Genomic DNA, 23327 nt, shown 5'->3' on the forward strand with positions numbered 1-23327 from the left:
CTGCCACCTCCCTCCCTCCCCCCTTTGCACCTTCTTTAGGTCGACGCGGTGAGAGGAGAAGAGCACCATCAGGTTCGAAACACACTCCTTATTCGCGCACTGAGTGGGAGGGTATCCTGTGATGGTGCACCCGGTTTTCGCCGTCGAAAGGGAGACAGCGAGAGCGTGGGAAAGAGGCACAGCCAAGTCCGACATCCAGGCAACTGTTGCCTCGCTGTGTGGCAGTGGGCAACCGACTCGGCATGCATGCTTGTTTGCTTGACAAAAGCTACTCACCGATTGTATCTTATGCACCCCAGCCCACCTCGCTCGGCTTTCCCTCCGCCTCGCGGGCACCCACTCCCTCTCGGTCACCTCTACGTGTAGATCCTCTCCCGTCACGCCGTACGCCCTTACATAGATATATGTCTGCTGGGGGAGTCGATCTGGAAGTGACAGGGAGCTTCGTCGCACCTCCTTCTCACCTCAAATGCAGTGGCGGCGACGTCGCGATGGCTGTTCGGCGCGCACGATGTGTGCTGGAGCCGTTTCTCACGTCGCCGAGTGTCGTGCTAGACCCCTCCGCTGCTGCATCAGTGGACGAGAACGCTGGCCTCACCTCAACGGACGTTTACCTCATCGACTCTCCGTACGAGCAGCGCCGCCCCTCTCTCGCATTCGTGCCGTACGACAGGCCGGCGGCCGGCGATGAACGTCACTCCAGCCGCAAGGGAGCGGAAAAGGGCAGCGCGATGATGCATGCCGATGTCCTGGTTCGACCAGAGAGGCTTCCTTCCCGTATCCTGGACGATGTTCTCGGCGGAAGTCATGGAGGCGACCCGGCGGCCGCCTGGCAGAACGATTCGAAGTCACAGCATCGGGTCGTTACCCGCTCCCCTACGGGTCCCTACAGCAGGTTAAGCTACGTCATGGACGAGAGCTGCACGCCCTTCACGGCGCTGCTCGCTACCCTTCGTGCGGCGGGCTTCACCCGCGTCTCGGGCCGTGCGGCGCTTCTCCACAAGACCCATTCGCTCCTCTGGGTGAAGCGCTTGCTGCCGAGCATGGTGGATCAGCTGCTGGCAGGTCAGCCGCGAGGTTACCGGAAGGTGAACCATTTTCCCGCGACGCACGCGCTCGGCCGAAAAGATAAGCTCTGCGCGCTGCTGAGACGCGCTGGAGAGCGTTGGCAAGCGGGCAGCGAGCCTTCGGCGGCCCCGAGCGATGCGCGCACGACGCGCGCGGCGACGTGGGCATCCCTGACTCCTGAAAGCTGGCTTCTTCCGCAGGAAGCGGAGGCGTGCGTGCGCGCGCTCCGGCAGCCGTCCGTCTCCGCGGCAACCCCGCCTCTCTTCATCGTGAAGCCGACGAACCAGGCAGGTGGTAACGGTATCTTCCTCATAAGCGGTGGGAGCGAGGCGGCGGTCGCGTCGTTGGCGGCGGCGGTCGGAGGCCTTGGCAGTATCTCCGCTGAGGAGTCCATCCGCACTTCTTCCGCCGTGGTCCCCGCCCCCGCCACGGAGACGGCGAGGAGCACCTTCATTGTGCAGCGATACATGGCGAACCCCTTTTTGCTGGACGGCCGCAAGTTCGACCTGCGGCTGTACGTCGTTGTCACTTCCTATGATCCTGTGCGGCTCTACCTCTACCGGGAAGGGCTTGTGCGCATCGCATCCGCGCCCTACACGCGCACAACTGCAACAGCATCGGCGGCGGCGGTTACAGCGCTCGCCGACGTGTCCGACTTGAGAGCGCATCTGACAAACTTTACTCTGAGCAAAGGGGCCTTGCCGGTGCCGCCGGCGGAAAGAGACGAAGGCGTGGCCGAGGCCGGTGCGGCAGCCAGTGTACAGGACTTGAAGTGGCCGCTGAGTAGTCTGGCTGCCTATGTTGCATCGATGGGCTATGACTGGCCTGGTACGTTACAGCGCATTCATGAGCTGCTGCGGCTTGTCTTTCTCTCGGTCACCCCCGAAGTCCGAGCCGCGATGCGCGCGTCGTTGGCGCGGCGGCTACAGAGCCCTGGCAGCAATGTGGCGCCGTCACCCCCGTCTTTGCCTGCTGCGTCGTTGTGTGGGGCCGCGAACGGTATATCGCCTTTCTTTGAGACCTTCGGCGTCGATGTGCTCCTCACATTGGACAAGAGCGAGGTCAACTCTCCGGACAATTCGGCAGTGGTAGCGGCAAGCGCCAGCACGTTGCAGCCGGTGCTACTCGAGGTAAACATTATGCCCTCTCTCAGCACGCACTACTCACTCCTCGACCAGCGCATCAAAGCCAACTTCATCGCCGACGCGCTGACGCTTGTGGGCCTGATGCCGCCACCGCCCAAAGCGGCTTCCTCCGCGGTTGGCGGTCGGGGCACTGCAAAGGGTGAACGGAAGTGTTACAACGACCCCTTTCTCGATGGATTGAGCGACCACGAAGCTCTGAATGCGTGTCTGACTACCGAGGAGGAGCACCGGCGCGCGGTCAACTTCGCACGCCTCCTTCCGACTCGTGACTCGGCAATGAAGTACAGGGCCCTGATGGAAGTGGCAGAGGGTAGTGTAACGCTGGCGGCAGCACCATCCCGTCTCGACGCGGTTTTGAGTCGTTGGCTCGCGTCTGCGCCAGGGCGCACATCCTGAAGCGAGCTCGCCAATGTACCTTTCTGAATCACGAGGGCCTCTAGAGGGTCAAGCGTCAAGAGTTATGCTTGCTATCGCCTTCCGTTCCTCCCTCATCTCATACACACGCGCACATGCTTCCACTACCCTTCGGCAGAGGCCCTTGTAAGCGTGAGAGCCCAGAGAGGTAAACGTGATGGGAACGAGAGCGGTGTGACGAGTCCCTTCTGCCGACTGCATTTCGCCTTCCCTTCTCCCCTCCTGCACTGTCTCCTCGCCTCTAAGCCCCCCTGACTCTCTCTCTGCGTGTAGCACTACTCGAAACGGGAACTTACACACACACACGCACACCTGCACGCACATCTATACAACATCATTATCCTTCAGCAGACTTCCCCTCCCCCCTCCGCATCACCATCGCTGCCCTCTCACGTGACGTGAGCCAGCCCTCCCCCAACCCTTCATCACGCATACATTCACCGGGGAGCGGCGCCATCGTTTGTGACGCGGACTGAAATGGGCCAAAGCGCGCCAAAGCCAAGCCCGCGGACACAGCGGCCGGCCCGACTCAGGCCACAGCAACGGCGTCAGCAACTCGAGGAGCGGGAGACGCAGAAGCCACTGACCTCTACAGAGCATGTGCGGCACCGCCAGCCAACGCTGAAAGAGCAGTGGCAGGCGAAGCGTGAGGCGAACGCCGCCGCCCGTGAGGCGAACGCCGCGGAGCGGAAGCGAAGAAGAGAAGCCCTGCATGCGGCGCTGGCGGTTCAGCAGAGGCAAGATGATTGCGAGGAGAATGGTGTCAATGATGTCAACCACAGTTCGCAGAGAGGCGGTGGCGGCAGCGACAGCGATGAAGAACGTCTCCGGCACGCTCAGGCGGAGGCAATGCTGACCGCGGCGCAAATCAACGCGCAGCTGGCGGCCTTTCAAGCCCTCGCGCTGGGCAACCCCGATGTCGACCAGGATCTCGATGAGGCCGGTGCCGACCCGGCCAGCATGTTTGACGGTGACGCGGCGTTGACAGTAGCACTCAAGGTTGCCAAAGGCACCGGATGGAGCCTTGGGGACGGCAATGACGATGAGGCGATGGCGAGCATCTCCGTGCACAGCTCCGACTACGCAGATGAGGAGTTGATGCAGGGCCTTGATGACCTCGACGAGGAGATTGAGCGCGACTTCCAGAGCAGGATCGATGCCCTTCAGCAAGAAATGGCCGAGCATCGGCGGCAGTCCCTTGTGTGCCTGCGTGAGCACAAGGACAAGGTAGCGGCGCTGCAAGAGCTGCAAAAGGCAAAGCAGATCGAGGCGCAAGTCAAGCAGCTGCTTAACGAACACGAGACACCGCTTCGAGTGCAGATAGAAGCGCAGCAGGCGATGATAGCTGAACTGGAGAGCGTGATCGCGACACGCAAGCAGCACTCCTTCGCCGCTTTACGCGGCGGAGACAAGCCCACGGCGCTGACACAGCTGAAGGAGGCGAAGGGGTTTGAAAAGCAGCTCGAGGAGGCAAAGGCGAAAGTGGCGACACTGGAGGAGCAGAAAAAAAAGCAGCTCCGTAGCACGGGGGAGGGCTGACAACGATTGTCACCAAAGACCTCCTCCCTCCCCACTTGGACTACAATTCTGCGAAGGTGTGCCCGCGTGCCAGCGCATTTGCGAGAAGCCGTTGTGTCCGTGGTCGCGCACACTCCACTACCCCTAGGTGTTACGGCCCTCACCTTCCCCCTTTTTCCCCAACGCGCACACCGCCCCGACCTCTCGCTTCCCTTATTTATTTATTTTTGCGCGTGTGAGTTTTTACCACCACCCCCACCCCCTCGCCCCCTTCCCACCAGTGTCACCACCTGCTCCTCTTACCTCTTCTCCCTCGCATATATACAGAGTGCAGAAACAACAGAACGGAACCCCATCTTGCGGTACGCAGAGGCGCACCGTCCACTTATAACCGACACCATCGCGGCCGTCAGCTGCAGGCGCGATCCTCTCTCCGCCTTCCCGACCCCGACCCGACCTTCCACCCTGTGGCACATCCGTTGTGAAGACCGTCTGCTGAAGGTGTGTCCTCGAGATGCTACCGTTGCTCCAATCCCTGATACGGATAGCCCACTTCGGACCCCTCGTGTACGGCCATCTGTACCACTTCCTCCGTTGAGCCCGACCTCCTCCACGTATCAAACCCCTCCCTTTTGCACCTCCCCTCAATCCCCTTCGTCTCCCTTTTGCCCCACACCTTCTCACATCTGAATAGGCAGGACCACAGGAGAGGCCGGTTTACCCCCTTCGGCACTCCCGTCCAGCTTCGCTGGCGCCTCCTCACCTTCTCGTACAGAGCAACGCTGCGCCCCTCCCCTCCCTCCCTCGCCTTCTCTGCGCCTTCGCATGCCGCTGCAGGATTACTACACAAGTGAGTTTCTGATGTAATGAGTCCGAGCCCTCCCGTGGCGCCGAGTGGATAACCCTGTCTACCAAGCAATGAAGCGCTGTGCATGCTATGTGGGGCGAAGCCGTGTGCGTGCGTGTGTACGTACGCTGCCACGCACATGTGTGTGATGACACACCAAAGCAGGGAATCTCTTGTCGAGCGCCGACGCGCGTCGCCGGTGTGGTGACATGACACACTTTGAGTAACCGAATCCATTCATCGAGTTGGCTGACCCGTGTGCGTGTGTGCGCTTCCGTCCCCCCCCCCTCTCTCTCATACATACACACGCACCACCCCAAATGACGAGTGTGGCATCTCTCCACGGACACCGCATTCGCACTGCGGTGCGTGACATCATTGTTGCCTTCGAACCTAATACCAGGGCCGATGGGTGTGTGCGTGTTGTGTGTGTGTGTGTATGTGTGTGTGAGCCGACGAGTGCGTGGCGCGACTGCATGATGAACTCAGGTCTGCGACGAACAACTCGTCTGAGCGTCCTCGCTGATGAACTCATACGCCTTTTGCTTCCTCACTGACGGGCAGTCGCTGCTGCTGTGCGGCGCGGTGTGTGCGCGCGTGGATGGCAAAGAGAGGGGCGAGGCGGCGGTGTACGAGCACACATGGAGCGTGTGTGTGCGCTGCGGCGCCCCTCCCTCCTCCCCACCGCCCCCGAGCTCTCCTTCGCACTGCGCGTCGTGCAGGCGCGTCGCCGGTCGCCTCCGCGAGTGCCGGTGCTCGCCCTGGACTTCTCTGTTGGCGGCACATGATTCAACACTCGGATGAACTTGTCCTCCGCAGAGTCCCACTGCTGCTCTCTGAGGAGGCGCGGTGTGCACGAGGCTGCAGTGATACATCCTAATGACCGTGCCTGTGTGTGTGTGTGTGTGCCTTTGCATGTCTGAGCGAACGCGTAACAGCGCTGCCGCAAGCCCCACTAGCGGTGTGTCACCGCTGCTGCCTGTCCTTCCGTGCTGGCGTCCAGCCTGCCCCCCCTCCCTCCCTCGCCTTCTCTGCGCCTTCGCATGCCGCTGCAGGATTACTACACAAGTGAGTTTCTGATGTAATGAGTCCGAGCCCTCCCGTGGCGCCGAGTGGATAACCCTGTCTACCAAGCAATGAAGCGCTGTGCATGCTATGTGGGGCGAAGCCGTGTGCGTGCGTGTGTACGTACGCTGCCACGCACATGTGTGTGATGACACACCAAAGCAGGGAATCTCTTGTCGAGCGCCGACGCGCGTCGCCGGTGTGGTGACATGACACACTTTGAGTAACCGAATCCATTCATCGAGTTGGCTGACCCGTGTGCGTGTGTGCGCTTCCGTCCCCCCCCCCTCTCTCTCATACATACACACGCACCACCCCAAATGACGAGTGTGGCATCTCTCCACGGACACCGCATTCGCACTGCGGTGCGTGACATCATTGTTGCCTTCGAACCTAATACCAGGGCCGATGGGTGTGTGCGTGTTGTGTGTGTGTGTGTATGTGTGTGTGAGCCGACGAGTGCGTGGCGCGACTGCATGATGAACTCAGGTCTGCGACGAACAACTCGTCTGAGCGTCCTCGCTGATGAACTCATACGCCTTTTGCTTCCTCACTGACGGGCAGTCGCTGCTGCTGTGCGGCGCGGTGTGTGCGCGCGTGGATGGCAAAGAGAGGGGCGAGGCGGCGGTGTACGAGCACACATGGAGCGTGTGTGTGCGCTGCGGCGCCCCTCCCTCCTCCCCACCGCCCCCGAGCTCTCCTTCGCACTGCGCGTCGTGCAGGCGCGTCGCCGGTCGCCTCCGCGAGTGCCGGTGCTCGCCCTGGACTTCTCTGTTGGCGGCACATGATTCAACACTCGGATGAACTTGTCCTCCGCAGAGTCCCACTGCTGCTCTCTGAGGAGGCGCGGTGTGCACGAGGCTGCAGTGATACATCCTAATGACCGTGCCTGTGTGTGTGTGTGTGTGCCTTTGCATGTCTGAGCGAACGCGTAACAGCGCTGCCGCAAGCCCCACTAGCGGTGTGTCACCGCTGCTGCCTGTCCTTCCGTGCTGGCGTCCAGCCTGCCCCCCTCCCTCCCTCGCCTTCTCTGCGCCTTCGCATGCCGCTGCAGGATTACTACACAAGTGAGTTTCTGATGTAATGAGTCCGAGCCCTCCCGTGGCGCCGAGTGGATAACCCTGTCTACCAAGCAATGAAGCGCTGTGCATGCTATGTGGGGCGAAGCCGTGTGCGTGCGTGTGTACGTACGCTGCCACGCACATGTGTGTGATGACACACCAAAGCAGGGAATCTCTTGTCGAGCGCCGACGCGCGTCGCCGGTGTGGTGACATGACACACTTTGAGTAACCGAATCCATTCATCGAGTTGGCTGACCCGTGTGCGTGTGTGCGCTTCCGTCCCCCCCCCCTCTCTCTCATACATACACACGCACCACCCCAAATGACGAGTGTGGCATCTCTCCACGGACACCGCATTCGCACTGCGGTGCGTGACATCATTGTTGCCTTCGAACCTAATACCAGGGCCGATGGGTGTGTGCGTGTTGTGTGTGTGTGTGTATGTGTGTGTGAGCCGACGAGTGCGTGGCGCGACTGCATGATGAACTCAGGTCTGCGACGAACAACTCGTCTGAGCGTCCTCGCTGATGAACTCATACGCCTTTTGCTTCCTCACTGACGGGCAGTCGCTGCTGCTGTGCGGCGCGGTGTGTGCGCGCGTGGATGGCAAAGAGAGGGGCGAGGCGGCGGTGTACGAGCACACATGGAGCGTGTGTGTGCGCTGCGGCGCCCCTCCCTCCTCCCCCACCGCCCCCGAGCTCTCCTTCGCACTGCGCGTCGTGCAGGCGCGTCGCCGGTCGCCTCCGCGAGTGCCGGTGCTCGCCCTGGACTTCTCTGTTGGCGGCACATGATTCAACACTCGGATGAACTTGTCCTCCGCAGAGTCCCACTGCTGCTCTCTGAGGAGGCGCGGTGTGCACGAGGCTGCAGTGATACATCCTAATGACCGTGCCTGTGTGTGTGTGTGTGTGCCTTTGCATGTCTGAGCGAACGCGTAACAGCGCTGCCGCAAGCCCCACTAGCGGTGTGTCACCGCTGCTGCCTGTCCTTCCGTGCTGGCGTCCAGCCTGCCCCCCTCCCTCCCTCGCCTTCTCTGCGCCTTCGCATGCCGCTGCAGGATTACTACACAAGTGAGTTTCTGATGTAATGAGTCCGAGCCCTCCCGTGGCGCCGAGTGGATAACCCTGTCTACCAAGCAATGAAGCGCTGTGCATGCTATGTGGGGCGAAGCCGTGTGCGTGCGTGTGTACGTACGCTGCCACGCACATGTGTGTGATGACACACCAAAGCAGGGAATCTCTTGTCGAGCGCCGACGCGCGTCGCCGGTGTGGTGACATGACACACTTTGAGTAACCGAATCCATTCATCGAGTTGGCTGACCCGTGTGCGTGTGTGCGCTTCCGTCCCCCCCCCCTCTCTCTCATACATACACACGCACCACCCCAAATGACGAGTGTGGCATCTCTCCACGGACACCGCATTCGCACTGCGGTGCGTGACATCATTGTTGCCTTCGAACCTAATACCAGAGCCGATGGGTGTGTGCGTGTTGTGTGTGTGTGTGTATGTGTGTGTGAGCCGACGAGTGCGTGGCGCGACTGCATGATGAACTCAGGTCTGCGACGAACAACTCGTCTGAGCGTCCTCGCTGATGAACTCATACGCCTTTTGCTTCCTCACTGACGGGCAGTCGCTGCTGCTGTGCGGCGCGGTGTGTGCGCGCGTGGATGGCAAAGAGAGGGGCGAGGCGGCGGTGTACGAGCACACATGGAGCGTGTGTGTGCGCTGCGGCGCCCCTCCCTCCTCCCCCACCGCCCCCGAGCTCTCCTTCGCACTGCGCGTCGTGCAGGCGCGTCGCCGGTCGCCTCCGCGAGTGCCGTGGCGCGCTGACGGGTGGAGGCGTCTGTGAGTAGAAGTGGCTGGTTACGGTGCCGTCGCGCGGAACTGGGATCGCCTCAGAGGAACTTTGGAGGGATGAAATAGCGGGTCACGCGTGGCGGTGCATGAACGGAGGAGGAGCGCGGAGTAGGCGAGCGTGAAAGGCAGTGTGCGTATTCCGTCTTGTAGGAGGTAGCGAGTGTGTTAGGAGAACTGGTGGCAGTAGCAGAGTGTGAGTTGCCAGCGCGGGGCCTTGCGAGGACCTCGCGTGGATATTAAAAGGAAGGGGTGGGTGGCACCGAGCGGAGAAGGCGCAGGAGTTTTGAAAGGCGGAAGTGAGGGAGATAATGTCGAGGGGGTGGCCAAAGCAGGTGCTCTTGGAACGGCTCTTGGGTAGCGCCCGGACAGGGGTTGAGGCGAGCGCCTGTCCTGGGGTGGTAGAGGTGCAGTCATGCAGCCTTCCGAGCGCAACGTATCACGAACATCTCTTCTCCCCTCCCTCTTGTCAAGGAGGCTTTCCATTTGATGTACTTCGTAAGGTGCTCCGCTGTGCTCCTCACGCATACGGCGATGTGTGATTCTACCCATGCGATGTCTTGTTGTCGCGTGCACCTGCTGAGGATTGAGGCAACTCGCTGACTCAGGCCCGCACAGACACACTAACACAGAAGCACACACATCATCTCCCCCACCTATCCTCTCCTCCTCTTCAGCTGTGACCCTCCACTTTTCGTCTGCTCTTATGACACGCACCCCCCCCTCCCCTCCTCTCGCACTGACGCACACGCGCTTTCAAGAGTCATCACGCCCGACTTGTCTCTGTTGTCTCCGCAACTGCTGCTGAAACGTACGCACCCGCTCACACAGATAGTTTCTTGCGCATCTTCGCGTTCTCTGGTGTGGTCCGTGGCCGAGCCATGAACCGCTACTTCAGCGTCTGCTCCGTCCCAACGGATAATGACACGAGAACAAACTGCATCTTTCTGAACACGCGGGACTTTGCCGAAGTGGCGGGCCATCAGGCAGCAGCCGCCTGCAGCCCCTTCGTGGTGCTGGTTCAGGGCTTCCCTTTTACGGTGTGCCCTAGCGATGTCGTAGAGCGTGGCGCGGTGGCGATGAACAGCATTCAGCGCCGCCTCCTTGGCGTCTCGACTGGGGCGCGCAGCACGGTGGTACTGGAGCCGTTCCCGTCGAGGGTACCGGACATGCGCATCCTCAAGATTCAAGTGGAGCCGATATCGGCGCGGCAGTCGATAACGCTGGACTGTCAAGCCTGCGTTTCCCATATGGAGAAACTTTTCCGTGGTCAATACTTTCGCATCGCGCAGCAGCTGGCCATTGTCATGGACTCGGGCGAGCGAATGCGCGCCACTGTGGTGGCGACGGAGCTGGTGGAATCGAATGAGGCGTCTGCTGCGAGCCTGGACATTGGTTGCTTTACCCCAGGTGTGTCTCAGGTAATCATTACCGCCAGTGAGTCTAGCGGCATCGCCCTGATGAACGTGTCAGAGGCGCAGATGGATGCACAGCAGCCGCAGCTGCTGCGCAATTTCAACCTGGAGAATCTTGGCATTGGTGGCCTCCGGGCTGAGTTTGGTCAGGTCTTCCGTCGCGCATTCGCGAGTCGCATGCTGAAGCCGTCCTTCATCAAGAAGCTTGGTCTGAAGCACGTCAAGGGTGTGCTGCTGTTCGGCCCTCCTGGAACGGGTAAAACACTCATTGCCCGTAAAATTGGTGAGATCCTGAACTGCCACGAGCCCAAGATCGTGAACGGTCCGGAGGTCTTCAACAAGTTCGTTGGCGGCACCGAAGAAAACATTCGAAAGCTCTTCGCAGACGCGGAGAAGGAGCAGGCCGAGAAAGGCGACCAATCGCGACTGCACCTCATCATCTTCGATGAGTTCGACGCCATCTGCAAGCAGCGTGGCGCCGTGCGGGACTCGACGGGAGTAAACGACAACGTTGTCAACCAGTTGCTGTCGAAGATCGACGGTGTGAACTCACTGAACAACGTTCTCTTGATCGGCATGACGAACCGCATCGATCTGATCGATGAGGCGATCTTGCGCCCAGGTCGCTTTGAGGTTCACGTGGAGATCGGCTTGCCAGATGAGCCAGGCCGCGTGGAAATCTTCCGCATCCACACGCGCGGTATGCGGGAGAACAACATCATGTCCACCGACATCAGCTTAGAGGAGCTAGGGAAGATGACAAAGAACTACTCCGGTGCCGAGATCGAGGGCGTCGTGCGCGACGCGACGTCGAACGCGTTCAACCGCCACATCGACCTGGACCACCCTGACAAGATGGTCGACGACACAAACGTGCTTGTCACGCGCGAGGACTTCATGAAGGCGGTGGAGGAGGTGACGCCGGCGTTCGGCCAGGCTAAGGAGGAGTGCGCCAACCTGCGTCGTGGCGGCATCATCGACTACGGGGACTCGTGGGAGGTGGTCAAGTCGCGCTGCAAGCGCTACACCGACCAGCTTAACGCTGCTGGCAAGCGCATCGACTCCCTCGCCGTGCTCATCGACGGCGCCCCTGGAAGCGGCAAGTCCGCGGTCAGCGCGTACCTGGCGGAAATCGCTGACTTTCCCTACCTCAAAGTGGTGTCGGCTGAGGACATGGTCGGCTACAGCGAGATGCAGCGAGTGAACATTCTGCGTAAGGCCTTCGAGGACGCGTACAAGTCTCCAGCCAGCTGTGTGATCCTTGACGACCTTGAGCGCCTCATCGACTTCTCACAACTCGGCGGACGCTACAGCAACACGCTGCTCCAGGCACTTTTGGTGCTGATCAAGCGCCGGCCACCGGAGGGGAGGAAACTCTTGGTGGTGGGCACTACGGCGCAGTACGACATCATGGACAGCCTGGAGCTGGGGGCGTGCTTCTCGGTGAAGCTGCACCTGCCGAGCGTTCCTGTGTCAGCGATTCCGAAGGTGTGCGAGGGGCTCGGCCTCGCCTTCGCCTCTCCGCAGGACATGGGCAGTTGTTTGAGCCTCATGTCGCATGACGTTCCAATGAAACAGCTAATGCTGCTCCTGGAGATGGCGTCGGAGCAGAAGGACAGCGGGCGGCCGCTCATCACGTACCAGTCCATGTCGCGGGCTAAGGAGTCTGTCGGCGAGTACTAAGGATACGAACGCGCCGTCGTGAATGTGGGTGTTTCGATGCCCTTTGCAGGCTCCCTCCCCTTCGGCGCAGCCTTCACGCCGAACGACGCTGACGGGTACGTCGCTAACCCCCCTCACACACACACACCTTCCTCCTCCTCCGTAGCCGCGCAGGCAGACACACTCCCAACTGCGCCAGGTGCCGCCCTTCGCCTCTCCCGACCCCCAAGCGCTTCTGTGACTCTCTTGTGCGGGTAGGCTCACACTGTTGGTGCTCGCAGATGGGGCTGAGGTGCTTTTTTTATTTGGCTGATTAGCTGCTCGTTTCAGTCACGCCTCTGATGTCTTTCGTGTTCATTGTCGAACGAGGCGCCAGCACCAGTCGCTGTGATTTCGCTCGATTGATCGCCCCCACCCCCTCTTCTCCCTTCCCTTCCCCCTTCTTTTCCCTTAATGGGGTTGTGTGTGTGCGCGCGCGCGCGTTCGTGAGTGTTCGGGGTGACGGTGGAAGAGGCGCGGCTCCATGCGTTGTAGTTGTCCCTGGCGGTTGTTGCATCCCACCGTGTCGAGGCCATCGGTTGCTATGAGTATATGCCCCTTCCTGCGTGCCGCTCAACGCTTTTGTGAAGGTCTATGGTGCTGGCGTACACGGCGATTGCAGACATCGATGCGGAGGAGGAGGGACAGGAATGATGCAAAAGCTCCGCTGTGCAGCACGAAAGTGGGCAGGTGCCATGACGACTGACCCTTTCTCTCTGCGCTGGGTGGCCCCCTTCGTTGTGTGGGCAGAGAAAGCGCAGTGAGGGGCGAGGCAGCGTTTATGATGCGGTCACACTCTATGACGCAGACGAGGTGGTCTTATCGTGGCGAAGCCGCCGCTTTTCTCCTCCATTTCACTTCTCTCGCTCTGTCTCCTGCCAACACACACTGCCTTTCCCGGGTGTCTCGGGCCCCTCCCCCACCCCTCTGTGCGGAAGTGCGGGGTGGAGTGGCGAGTCTCTTCTTGCTGCTTTTGCCTACCCCCTGCCTGCCAGCGCCGACGCGAGATGCGGCACATGTGCACGCGCATACACACATATACGTGTAGACGTCTTCATCTTCCGAGCTATGCCTCTCTCCTCCACAGGCGGGCCGACGCCGCTGGCGCCCGCTTCTTCCGCGGGAGCCAAGAATGCGCCGCAGGGCCCGCGTGACTTTCGCCGTGCCGCTGTGCTGACGTACTACACGGCGCCGTACCCGAGCGATTCAATCGACGGCATATTCGAGGCGCTACTCATGCTGGCAGCGGACCGGTTGGACGCAAATGGTGCGGTGATGCGAGAGCAGCGCAGTAGCCGTGCTTCTCGTGACGAGAAGGGCAGCTGGCTCGGGCGTGCGTGGAAGCATGTGGTGAAGTACGCCTCCAGCAACCTAGCGCAGATGCGCCAGGCCGCCTTCCTCAACGCCTTCTCCCGCCAGCTGGAGCTGAACCCGGCGGAGGAGTCGAGCATCGTGATGGTCAGCTGCCAAGGCTTCATTATCAGCTACGGCAAGAGGCACTTCGGCTCACTTTTTGCGACCAACTGTGGGCTGTATTTCTGCTCCTGTGAACCAGAGGTAGCGCCAGCGGCCGCCGTGGCCGCGGCATCCAATGAGAGCTCGAACAACTCTACCGGCAATGGTGTCGAGGGTGATGTTGAAGACATCAAAGAGCGCGTTCTCTTCACAGACGTGGCATCCCTTCTCCCCTCCATCTCCCTGGAGCAGAAAGAAACGGCTGCGCCCTTCATTCAAGGCATCCCCAGCGGCGTTGTGGCTCCGACGGCCCTGCAGGTGTTCACGGTACAGCTCAGCACAGTATTGCAGTTTGTAGGCCTTCACGAGGTCGCTGTGAAGCAGCCAAAGAAATTGGCAGTGGAGGCCGAGAGGGGCGGCGGCGACACGGTGCAAGATGCGCCCTGTACCGACGTCGTGCAAAAGCGTGAGTTCAATCTCATCTGCGAGCTGCCACGCCATCTCGACACGCTCAAATTTTGTGCTTTGTTGTGGCGTTTGTGGGCTCTGCGCCTCCATCAGCTTGGCCGCCCACTCGAGAACCCTGCTGTGCAGTACGCAGAGCCGCACTAAGAGCGCATTTGGTGCCCATGAGCGCTCGATGCTCAATTGTACTTCGGTCTCCTCTGTGATGATGTCATGTCTGCTGTGCTGTAACGCACCTAATTGCCCATGGGGGCTCCACCCTCGCAAACTGCGAGGAAGCGCGCTGCGCGATTCAACCTGACCTCCTCACCTTCGTGCGCTCCACTCGATGAGGCGCACACACTCAACCGAGCAGCGCCTCCAAGGTGCAATGCCCTTCCCTCTGTGCAAGCGGCGCGGCCTTATGCCCACGCCGCCATCCGATCGCTTCTGGCGGCCACGCTTTCTAGTGCCCACGGCGTGGGCGGGTCGGGGCGGCGCCCCGGCCGGGCCCCCCGCCACGCCCTGGCGCGCGGGCGAGGAAAGGGGGGCCTCCCACACGCCCCGAGGAGGGCCCGCAGAGCCGAAAGAGGCGCCCGCTACCCGCCGGCGCATGCCGATGGCGGGCACCACGCCGGCGCCGGGGCCCCCCAACGCCAAGGCGCACTGGGCCCGCGCCTCCTCTGGAAGGGCGAGCCCCTCGAAATTTTCTTCGGGCTTACGAAAAAATTGCCGGGCGCGCCTGCCCCGCCGCGCCCGGCCCTCTTGGCGCTCGCGCAGGAGCCAGGGAACCCCCCCCGCGCCGCCAAAAAAAAACCCACACCCAACGCCCCCCCCCCCCCCCCCCGCACACAGCAAAAAAATGGCAAATCTTCTCATCGCCAACGCGGGCGCGTGGCAACCCACAGCGGACGAATTCCGCGAAGCCCTGAACCACTTGCACGGAGAAGACGCAGTTCGGTGCGCAATCGAAACCGCGTGCGCCAGCCAGCTGCATCCTGGCGCTCTAAACAAAGCGCGCCTATTAGCCAGGCACCTCCTCCTTTGTGAACTAATTAACTCTCGTGACACGCAAGGGAAGTATCGGCTTCGCAAGAGAGAAGTGCGCTTACCTGTCTCAGCGTACGGGAAGCCGCTCACCGCATCTTACGGAGATGGAAACTACAGTGTCACACACGTGGCCGAGTGGGTGTGCTGCGCCTGTTCATCAGCTCCTCTAGGAGTTGACCTAGTCGCCGTCTACCCGCAAGACGAAGCATTGTCTTCATATTTCTTGTCAAAGGAAGAGCTTGCGCAAATAGAAGTGGTACCGCGCCAGCAGTGGGCGTCACTTTTTGCGCTCATTTGGTCCTTAAAGGAATGTGTTTTGAAGGTGATTGGCCTGGGACTCTCGAAGAAGCTGAAAATGCGTGATATTTTCCTAGACAGAGTCGGGCTGGAAAACCTCTTTGTTGTATCGAACGCGGTTCCTGGATCCCTTTATACTGTACCGAAGCACCGCCTCATGGTCTCACTGCAGGGCAACACTAAGCATCCATGGGTCTGCTCATCTCTCATGCTGCCTGGAACCCCTCCTCATATCCTCTCAGTAGTGCTTCAGGAAGGGGTGGTGAAAGGTGATATCGAAGTAATGTTTGTGTCCCCAGAAACTGCGCTCCACGACTAGCCTGCCGAGGGACCTACTGTGATCGCTGCCGTTTTTTTTTGCTCATCTACAATTACAGCACTTGTGCTTTATCTAAACTCCAAGAATAGGCGAACGCTCGGTGTTTGAGAGGCGGCGCAACCGGTCAAAGCGTTCCTCTGCCGCTCAAGCAGATCCTCCAAAGGCAGAAAATAAGCCGATGCAAACTCTTTCTCTCTCCCCAGAGTGTCGTGCCTCTTTGTTACATGCGATAAACGAGGGTTCACTCTTGGTCATTTTCGGCTGATACTCTGCATAGTGTCTACTAAGGGTCTCTGTTCTCTCACTCCGCTTCCGGTCTTCCTCGTAAATTGTTTCTGTTCAACCTTTCTACCGCTTCATTCTTAATCTAAGCGAATGAACCGCGCTTTGCTGCGTGCAATAATGCACCCCTTTAGAACGTTGCAACACCGCTTATTGATTCGTACAATATCCACAGAAGGCCCATCACGCAAACGATGGAAGTATGGGCCACGATCAAAGGCAGAGTTTTGGGGGCTGGTATGTGGTGCCTCGGTCTTTCCTATTTCCGTCATCATCATGAATTGGTATGAAAATCGTAGACTGGAGAAGCTGGATCTCGCTCCGGACTTTCAATCAATGCAGTCCGTGTCCCTCAAACCGAAAACTCAGCTTGGAGGTCCGTTCCGACTGCGGGAAAGCCGAACCGGAAAGTACATAACTAACGACGAACTCTTCCAAAACCATTGGACGCTATTGTACTTTGGGTTTTCAAAGTGTGCAGAGATTTGTCCCAGCACGCTGGTATTCATCTCAAAGGTTATGAAAGCCTGCGACGCCAAGTATGGCTCTAGCCCCGATCTGGTCGTCGAAGAAAAGAAGCTCCAGGCAGCCTTCCTTAGTATCGATTTCATTCGCGACACGCCGGAGGTCGTCGAGCAGTTTGTACGCAAATACGATTCACGCATTCGAGGACTGTGCGGCACTCGGGCAGAAGTCGAGGCAGCTGCACGTGTTTGGAGGGTCTACTACTCGTCGGTAGATGAATCCGAGGAGGAGCGTGACGCTCGTGAGGCAGCCGGTGTGGCGGTGCCAGAAATCGATGACACCTATCAGTTCGATCATAGCAGCACCATTTACCTTGTTGGTCCAGACGGCAAAATGAAAGACTTTTTCTTCAAGGAAATGGGAGTGGAAGACACCGTCAACCGAATTGGAATTCATTTCACTGACGTCTACGGCTTCAGTGATACCCGTCAGGGGTCGAGACAATGATTCTGTCGAGCGGGAAAATGTGCAAGAGTCCTTTTCCATGCTTTTGGATACCTGTCCGCCAAGCTTTACCGTTTTTTCCTTTGTTTTTTTTTCCTCATCAATGGTGTACCATTCCATCGTACTCAAAAGTGCTCATCTCTATGAAGCCCAGTACTCGCAGCAGCATATGTGCCTGCGTCACATAAAAGCTTTACAGGAGTGTTAAAGGAAAGGGCTGCTAATGACCACCCTACTTCTTAACAGAAAACCTGAAATGCAGCTCAACAGTCTGCAAGGTTGTTGTCGTATGCTCTACACTGCGTGGGGTCCGAGCGTTCTGAGCCATGTCTCATCGTGCCCCGCGAAAAGGTATCCAGGGCATTCTCCTTTTTCTTCGCTCTGTCCCCTGCGTGCTTTCATTATTTTCACCCCTCAACGTGACTACTCCACATTTTTCCCAGGTCGACAAAGGAAGCAAGCTCGTCGGCGTGGAACTCCCGCCGTGCCTGCCTCCCTTCTCCACATTATCTGATCGACGCGACAAAAGGCATTGACACATATGGTGTCTTGCTGTAAAGCTTCGGAACCTACTTACGGCATTTTTTTCTTTTCACATAAACGAGCGTATGAACAACATAGAACTGTAATAGAAGGAGTGACGCTTCCGCTTGCAGTCTAGCATGGTCATGGAAAATACGCATAGAACATGAATCGCTCGAAATGGTCATTGCGGCGTCTTATTTTGGGTCTCAGCGTTGAGGACGCACAGAGCAAATTTGACACACCAAAGTCCCGTAGCATTCTTCGCGTAGCACACGAGCGGTATAATCAGGGCATCTACCATGAACTTCAAGTCGCGCAACGACAGCGCAATGGGCTTGCCCCAGAGCGCAAGTGCCATATCAGCCGTTTCACGAAGCCGAGCGTGCCAGGCTTTCAAGCATACATGAAAGGTTCTCCAGATGACTTTCTAATACGAGAAGTGTGGAATGGTGATAACGACTCCGTCGCCGGAGAAAGTGGTGCGGCGAGAACGAAAGACAAAGTGGCTCTTAGTCACAGCAGCGCCATCAGCAACGTGCCGGCAGTATCGCAAAAAATAAAGCAAGAGCAAGAAGCCTTCAAGAGGGCGAAGTCGCTGATCCTGAAAACGCTGGCCTCGACTCTGCAACTCATTATGGAAAATGTGCTCGCAGAACTAAAGGCCCGGCGCCAAAGTGGTGCGCTCTTGTCCAAAGAGCACCAGGCATCAGTTGTGGATCGACTCATTAGCGAAGTGTCAGAGTCCGGCGTGAAAAGCTACAAGAGCCTATCTTCTTCATCCCATCTGCTTGAGCCGGTGGAGATGGCGGTGACGCTCTTTGGTCGAAAAGATGCAGCTGAGATGCAAGCGTTTACTAGCGGCGCTTTTTGTGTCCCGGCCGCTGAAGGAGACGTCTCCTACTCTTTATGGGTGGCCGGAGGCATCGTCGCGAGTGAGGAGGTCATGAAGGATTTCCCGTTTCACCTCGCCAAGTTTATTGCACCTGAAAAAAGGTCGTCGCCATCGCTGTCGCATCGGCTACCACGTGTCGAGGTGAAAATCTACTTTTCCTCTGAGCTGTTCCAGCTCGAGAAGACGGTTGGGCAGAGTGGTGTCCGCATGCTGCGCTCGTTTATCGGCAAGACTATGATGAAACAGCACGAGCCAACACCTACCTCCACCACACTTCTCCTGGCAGCATCGGGAAACGAGCGTGATCTTTACAACATTTACGATTCATCATACGATAATAGTGAGATTCGAATTCCATGGATTCGAAAAATGATCACCAAGGTATCCACAGTGACTGGCGTAGTGTTTAGCGCAGAGGACTCGGATGAGAATCCCTCTGTCGATCGCATGCGCGCCTCTGTAAGCTCCGTCTGGCGAGCGTGGGGCCACCTTGTCAAGGACCTCCATGTCCATGGCGACCTCGACTACCTCTACGTCTCCATCAGTCGTCGGCAGGAGTGGCAAGACAATGATGCGTACATCTCCGAGCTGAAGAAGCTGGAGGCTGCCAGAGACGCGGAAGAGTCTGCCGGGCCGCTCGTAGAGACGTCGAACGTAGCCCGTACTTTGATTCTCAGCAGTGCGTCGGCTTTCGCGGCCGCGGGTGTGGCAGGCAAGGCACGCAAACTGTACCTGCCTATCTCCGCCGATTTTGTCGTTGTTGAGTGCACACTGGAGCGCAAAGGCCTACCACACAACATGGTTGTCGAGGACATTGTGTCCACCTTGACGGAGATGCAGCAAGAACAAATGGAGATGCAGCGGCTGTGTGTTCTCGACGCCATGGCGACTGAGGTAGAGGAAAGCGAGGCCAAGCTGAGTACCAGTACCGCTGCAGTGCGAAATCGAGAAAAGATTGTTCCGGTGCTGTACGAGCCGAAAGTTGTCGTCTCCCATGCTGGAACTCTAGAAAGCGGCACGCACTCGTTTCAGCGAGTTCGCATTCGCGGCAGCTGTCTCGCTCACGTCGAGGCGCTAGCAGCAGCTCTGCAAGATGAAGCTGGCAGCTATTTTACCGACAGGACTCTGCCTTGCACAACAGCCTCTGCAGCTGTCGCAACAGCAAGTAGCAGCAGGGACCACAATGATCACGCAGGATTGTGGTCGCTTCCGGAAAACCTCTCGTTTCGTGCTGTGCGTGCGCCGAGCAGTCAGCAGCGCCTCGTTGGCCACAACGCTCCGCCCGCCTGTACTGTGGGAGAAAAACTCGGCGATGCCACATCGCGCAGCTGTCATGCGCGCTCACAGACGATCACGCTTGCGGCCGACAGCTCCGCGCTCATTACAGACGACGAGCGCCAGTTTTGGAAAGAGAACTACTACCGACTCTCGGGGATGAAGGTCATTTACCACGATCGCGTCGACGCTGCAGACGCACTTGGTCAGTCGTGGCAGTCTCTCCCCCCACGCGTTCATGAGCACCTCGCATTGCTGAACCGACGCCTCGTGCCGGGTGGCAGCGCGGCTGGCAGCAGCACAACTACGGCTGGCTCGGAGCAGGATGATGTGGGTGGCACGCTCATCTCGTCCAAGCGGAAGCGAAAAAGAGGTGGCAAGAAAAAGACGAAATGGTCGGCGACCGACAAAAAGGAAATGCCAGCTGCAGCAGCAGTAGGACTGGCTCCAGAGAAGCTCTTCGAGTACCTCTGCACCGACATGGAGGCGGAGAGCGCGCGGTACGACTTGCGCGCCGGTGACTGCACGGGGTACGACTACCTTCTCAACCTGCGGCGTATTCCGGACAAGCACCTTCCTCTGGTTGCCCCTGCTGTAACGTCCGTGGCATCCAAAGGCTTCATCAACTACTTTGGGCCGCAGCGCTTCGCCAGCTACACGCGCATGAACATGCACCCCGGGCTCCACTTGCTGAAGGGTGAGTTTAGGGCGGCAGCACACATTCTAGTGCAGCAGTTCTACCTCAATGTCGCGGCAGAGGCAGAGCGGAAGCGCACCGGGCAAGCGTTCCCCCGCATGCAGGCTTTGCAAGGGTACGGTGGGGCTCGCCTGCCCGATTTCCTACGCTCTGGAACGCACCGCTCTGTTGCCGAGCACGGAACACCAATGCATCGGGTGCTCTACAACGCGCTGCAGGCATCCGCTTTGCTTGGGGGCGATGATGGCCTTGACGGTGGCATTGGCCTGAATGGTCAGGGCATCGGCAGCTGCGAACCTCGGCGGGTACCATTAACGGCAGCGTCCGGGCAACACTATGGCCGAGGCCAGTCGCGCACATCCGGTACAGTAGCCAACCTGAAGAGGAATGCCGCCCCCTCCGCCAGAGTAAGCACCACGGAGGGCGACGACGACGACCCCTGCGCTGAGGCGTTCCTGCGGGTGATTGGGCCGCGCGCGTGTGCGATGCTTATCCAAGAGTTTCTGAGCTTTCTCTGGAACGACATCGTTAACCAGCGGCTCCAGCGCTACGGCACGTTCACGCTTCTCCCTGGTGACCTTGTGAGGGCCGGCGGGGTCGCGGCTACCGCCGTACAGGAGAGCCACGAAGGAGGCGGAGCCACCGCCTCGCCGTTGGTCTACGTTTCCCGCGGGGAGATTGACCGCGGAGTGTTTTCAGTGTGGGACTTAACTCTGCCTCTGCCCGGCGCCGACATCCAACTTCCACAGAACCACACGGAGGACTTGTATGTGGTGACGTTGCAGCGGTACGGGCTGCCTTTCGACCCCGAGCTGCGACAGTGGCGCTGCTTCAAGCCGTCGCCACTCGCTCATCACGGAGGGGAGCCATTGAGGGCGAGGGTTGCAGCGGAAGATGGGTCCCCCAGCTGCGCGCCACGGTCTCCGTACTACAATCTGACCTCGACCTTTCTTCTGATGGAGGAAGAGCTGAGCTCACGCACACCGTGCACGGACGCACTTCCGTTGTATGGTGAGCGTCACGGGGGACACCTTGGAGCCGGTGATTGTACCCTGAAGGCGGACGTTGGTCTTGATGCGGTGGATCTGAGGCCGGACCTGCGTGCTGGCGGCGGCAATCTGCTTGGCGTCACCATCGCCGCATCTTACCGCCATGCGCTAGTGCGGCCGAACGCCGACATGATGCAGTGGCGACTTCTGAAGGGGGTGGTTGGCGACCCGTACCAGAGATGGGGACTGGCCACCCGAGCACAGGTACGAGCACTCGACTTGGGGCAGGTGGCGAACACTAGCTTCCCTGCTGATGTAGAGTCGGCGTGGATACCCTCCTCATCGTGTAGCGCGGCCACCTCGGTGAACGGGTGTGGTGTGCCTCAGCTGCTAAATGTGGAATCAGGCTTGTCACCGGAAAGAGGGGAGGACGATGCCGATGCTGGCGCGGTAATGGAAACGAACTCGCATCCGATAGCGCCGCCAGGCGCCGAGGCGTCGCAGAGGGCGCGCCTCACCAGAGATGTTGGCCCTTTTTCGACAGCTGCGGCCAGAAGGGCCACCGGGTATCTTCACCACCGGCAGTGGAACGGCACCTCGCAGCTGCTGCGAGCACCGCCGTCGGTTGGGAACTCGTTAACGTCTAGCTCAGAGACGAAGCAGCAGCTACTGCGCCGACGTCGAGCGCCACCGGCTCCGTCATGGCTACCGCGGCACCACGGCAGCACGCTGCAGCTGCATCTGCATCTCCCAGCTGGGGTTTACCCTGGCATGCTTGTGCGCGAGCTCCTCAAGATGGACGTGAACACGCCGGATGTCGTCGACCTCGACCGAGCAGCGTCGTCTTCGTGCACCGACCACCGAGCACATTCGTGGCAGGATCTTACCGCAGACCAAAGGGCGACCTATCAGAAATGGATTGCGAAGCGTCGGCAGCAAAGACGATTCCTGCAGCAGCCGCGCGCAATCAGCCTTGCCTTGCTGCATCAACAGATCTTTCGTAGCAGCGGTATCCGGCAGAGCTTGCTTCCAACATTGCGCAGCTACGATAGTGTGTCCAAGTAATACACGCTGGAGCAGGCACAGGTTTCTCTGTGCGTGTGCTTATCCTCACTGGTTATTGTCGTCGATATTGCTCCCACACTGACGGTCAAGCCGGTCGGCGACAGCGTTGCCTCTTGCTTACCGATCTTCTCACCTCACCATCCCCGTTAAATAGAATCTGTCGTGTCCGTCGTGAAGGCTGTGACGTCACTGCATCATCTTCAGCGACGGGGTATGCAACAAAGAGTCTAATACGCATATATATATATATATATATATGTACATATGTATATATATATATCAAATTCTGCCGTGCTCCGTGGCCCTGCCACGTCAGACGGCGCATGCCTACGCATCGCTGCCCATGCATGCAGAGGGAAAGGGCAGGTGCCAGAATGCAACAGTGGCAGGGTACGAGGTGCCGATGGCAGCATGTGCGCACACGCCTTCGCTGCCGTCCTCTCTCCCTCTCGTTGCGTCTGCCCCGATGCAAAGGCATGTGGAGCGGGTGTTGCTGCCTTGACGTCTCTCGTGCCCGCAGCAGCTGGCGCTGTCCGTAGCCCTCCTCTGGCCCCGCACGCAGGAACGGATGTGTATGCGTGGAGGGCTTCTATGCGGGCTCAGCAGCGTCAGCGCCCTCACACCAGAAGGTAATGGCATAGGCGTTTCACTGCTGTCTATTTCGTTCCTCCCCCTCCCCCGCAGCTTCTTTAGTGCCTCCGAGCGCATGCAAGGGCGTGCTATCGGATGCGCATATCGGTATCATCTCACTGCTCTCTTCACAGGCACACGGCACATGACACACACACGGCACACACACACCTCTACCCTCTCGTCTTCTCTCTTCTGCTTCGCTCGCGTGTGTTTTCTCGTTATTTGCTGCCCTCCGTTCAACTGCTGCAGCCAAGCCCCGCGCGCACACCCCTTTCCACGTGTATGCTGTGTCATTTTTTTTGGTCGGTGTGCTGATTCGCGTGTGTCCGTAGTTGCGTATGCCAG

At 59.1% G+C, this 23327-nt stretch overlaps 7 protein-coding genes across 7 annotated transcripts; all 7 read left to right on the forward strand.

Moving 5' to 3' along the window:
* Positions 1-491: 491 nt before the first annotated feature.
* On the forward strand, positions 492-2609 carry LSCM1_06419 (uncharacterized protein; the record flags this gene model as incomplete). Its single annotated transcript, XM_067323849.1, has 1 exon — positions 492-2609. One exon carries the CDS (start codon positions 492-494, stop codon positions 2607-2609), a length of 2118 nt encoding a protein of 705 aa, XP_067179163.1.
* A 495-nt stretch (positions 2610-3104) lies between these two features.
* Positions 3105-4166, forward strand: LSCM1_06420 (uncharacterized protein; the record flags this gene model as incomplete). The annotated part of the gene is made up of 1 exon (XM_067323850.1): positions 3105-4166. The coding sequence occupies one exon, from the start codon at positions 3105-3107 to the stop codon at positions 4164-4166; it is 1062 nt and encodes a 353-aa protein (XP_067179164.1).
* A 5689-nt stretch (positions 4167-9855) lies between these two features.
* Positions 9856-12072, forward strand: LSCM1_06422 (uncharacterized protein; the record flags this gene model as incomplete). The annotated part of the gene is made up of 1 exon (XM_067323851.1): positions 9856-12072. The coding sequence occupies one exon, from the start codon at positions 9856-9858 to the stop codon at positions 12070-12072; it is 2217 nt and encodes a 738-aa protein (XP_067179165.1).
* Positions 12073-13158: 1086 nt separating this feature from the next.
* LSCM1_06423 (uncharacterized protein) lies at positions 13159-14157 on the forward strand (the record flags this gene model as incomplete). Its single annotated transcript, XM_067323852.1, has 1 exon — positions 13159-14157. One exon carries the CDS (start codon positions 13159-13161, stop codon positions 14155-14157), a length of 999 nt encoding a protein of 332 aa, XP_067179166.1.
* A 694-nt stretch (positions 14158-14851) lies between these two features.
* Positions 14852-15655, forward strand: LSCM1_06424 (uncharacterized protein; the record flags this gene model as incomplete). The annotated part of the gene is made up of 1 exon (XM_067323853.1): positions 14852-15655. The coding sequence occupies one exon, from the start codon at positions 14852-14854 to the stop codon at positions 15653-15655; it is 804 nt and encodes a 267-aa protein (XP_067179167.1).
* A 402-nt stretch (positions 15656-16057) lies between these two features.
* Positions 16058-16909, forward strand: LSCM1_06425 (uncharacterized protein; the record flags this gene model as incomplete). Its single annotated transcript, XM_067323854.1, has 1 exon — positions 16058-16909. The coding sequence occupies one exon, from the start codon at positions 16058-16060 to the stop codon at positions 16907-16909; it is 852 nt and encodes a 283-aa protein (XP_067179168.1).
* Positions 16910-17594: 685 nt separating this feature from the next.
* Positions 17595-22349, forward strand: LSCM1_06426 (uncharacterized protein; the record flags this gene model as incomplete). Its single annotated transcript, XM_067323855.1, has 1 exon — positions 17595-22349. The coding sequence occupies one exon, from the start codon at positions 17595-17597 to the stop codon at positions 22347-22349; it is 4755 nt and encodes a 1584-aa protein (XP_067179169.1).
* Between the last annotated feature and the right edge of the window lie 978 nt (positions 22350-23327).

Source organism: Leishmania martiniquensis, chromosome 20 (genome assembly GCF_017916325.1).
Source record: "Leishmania martiniquensis isolate LSCM1 chromosome 20, whole genome shotgun sequence".
Taxonomy (NCBI): Eukaryota; Euglenozoa; class Kinetoplastea; order Trypanosomatida; family Trypanosomatidae; genus Leishmania; species Leishmania martiniquensis.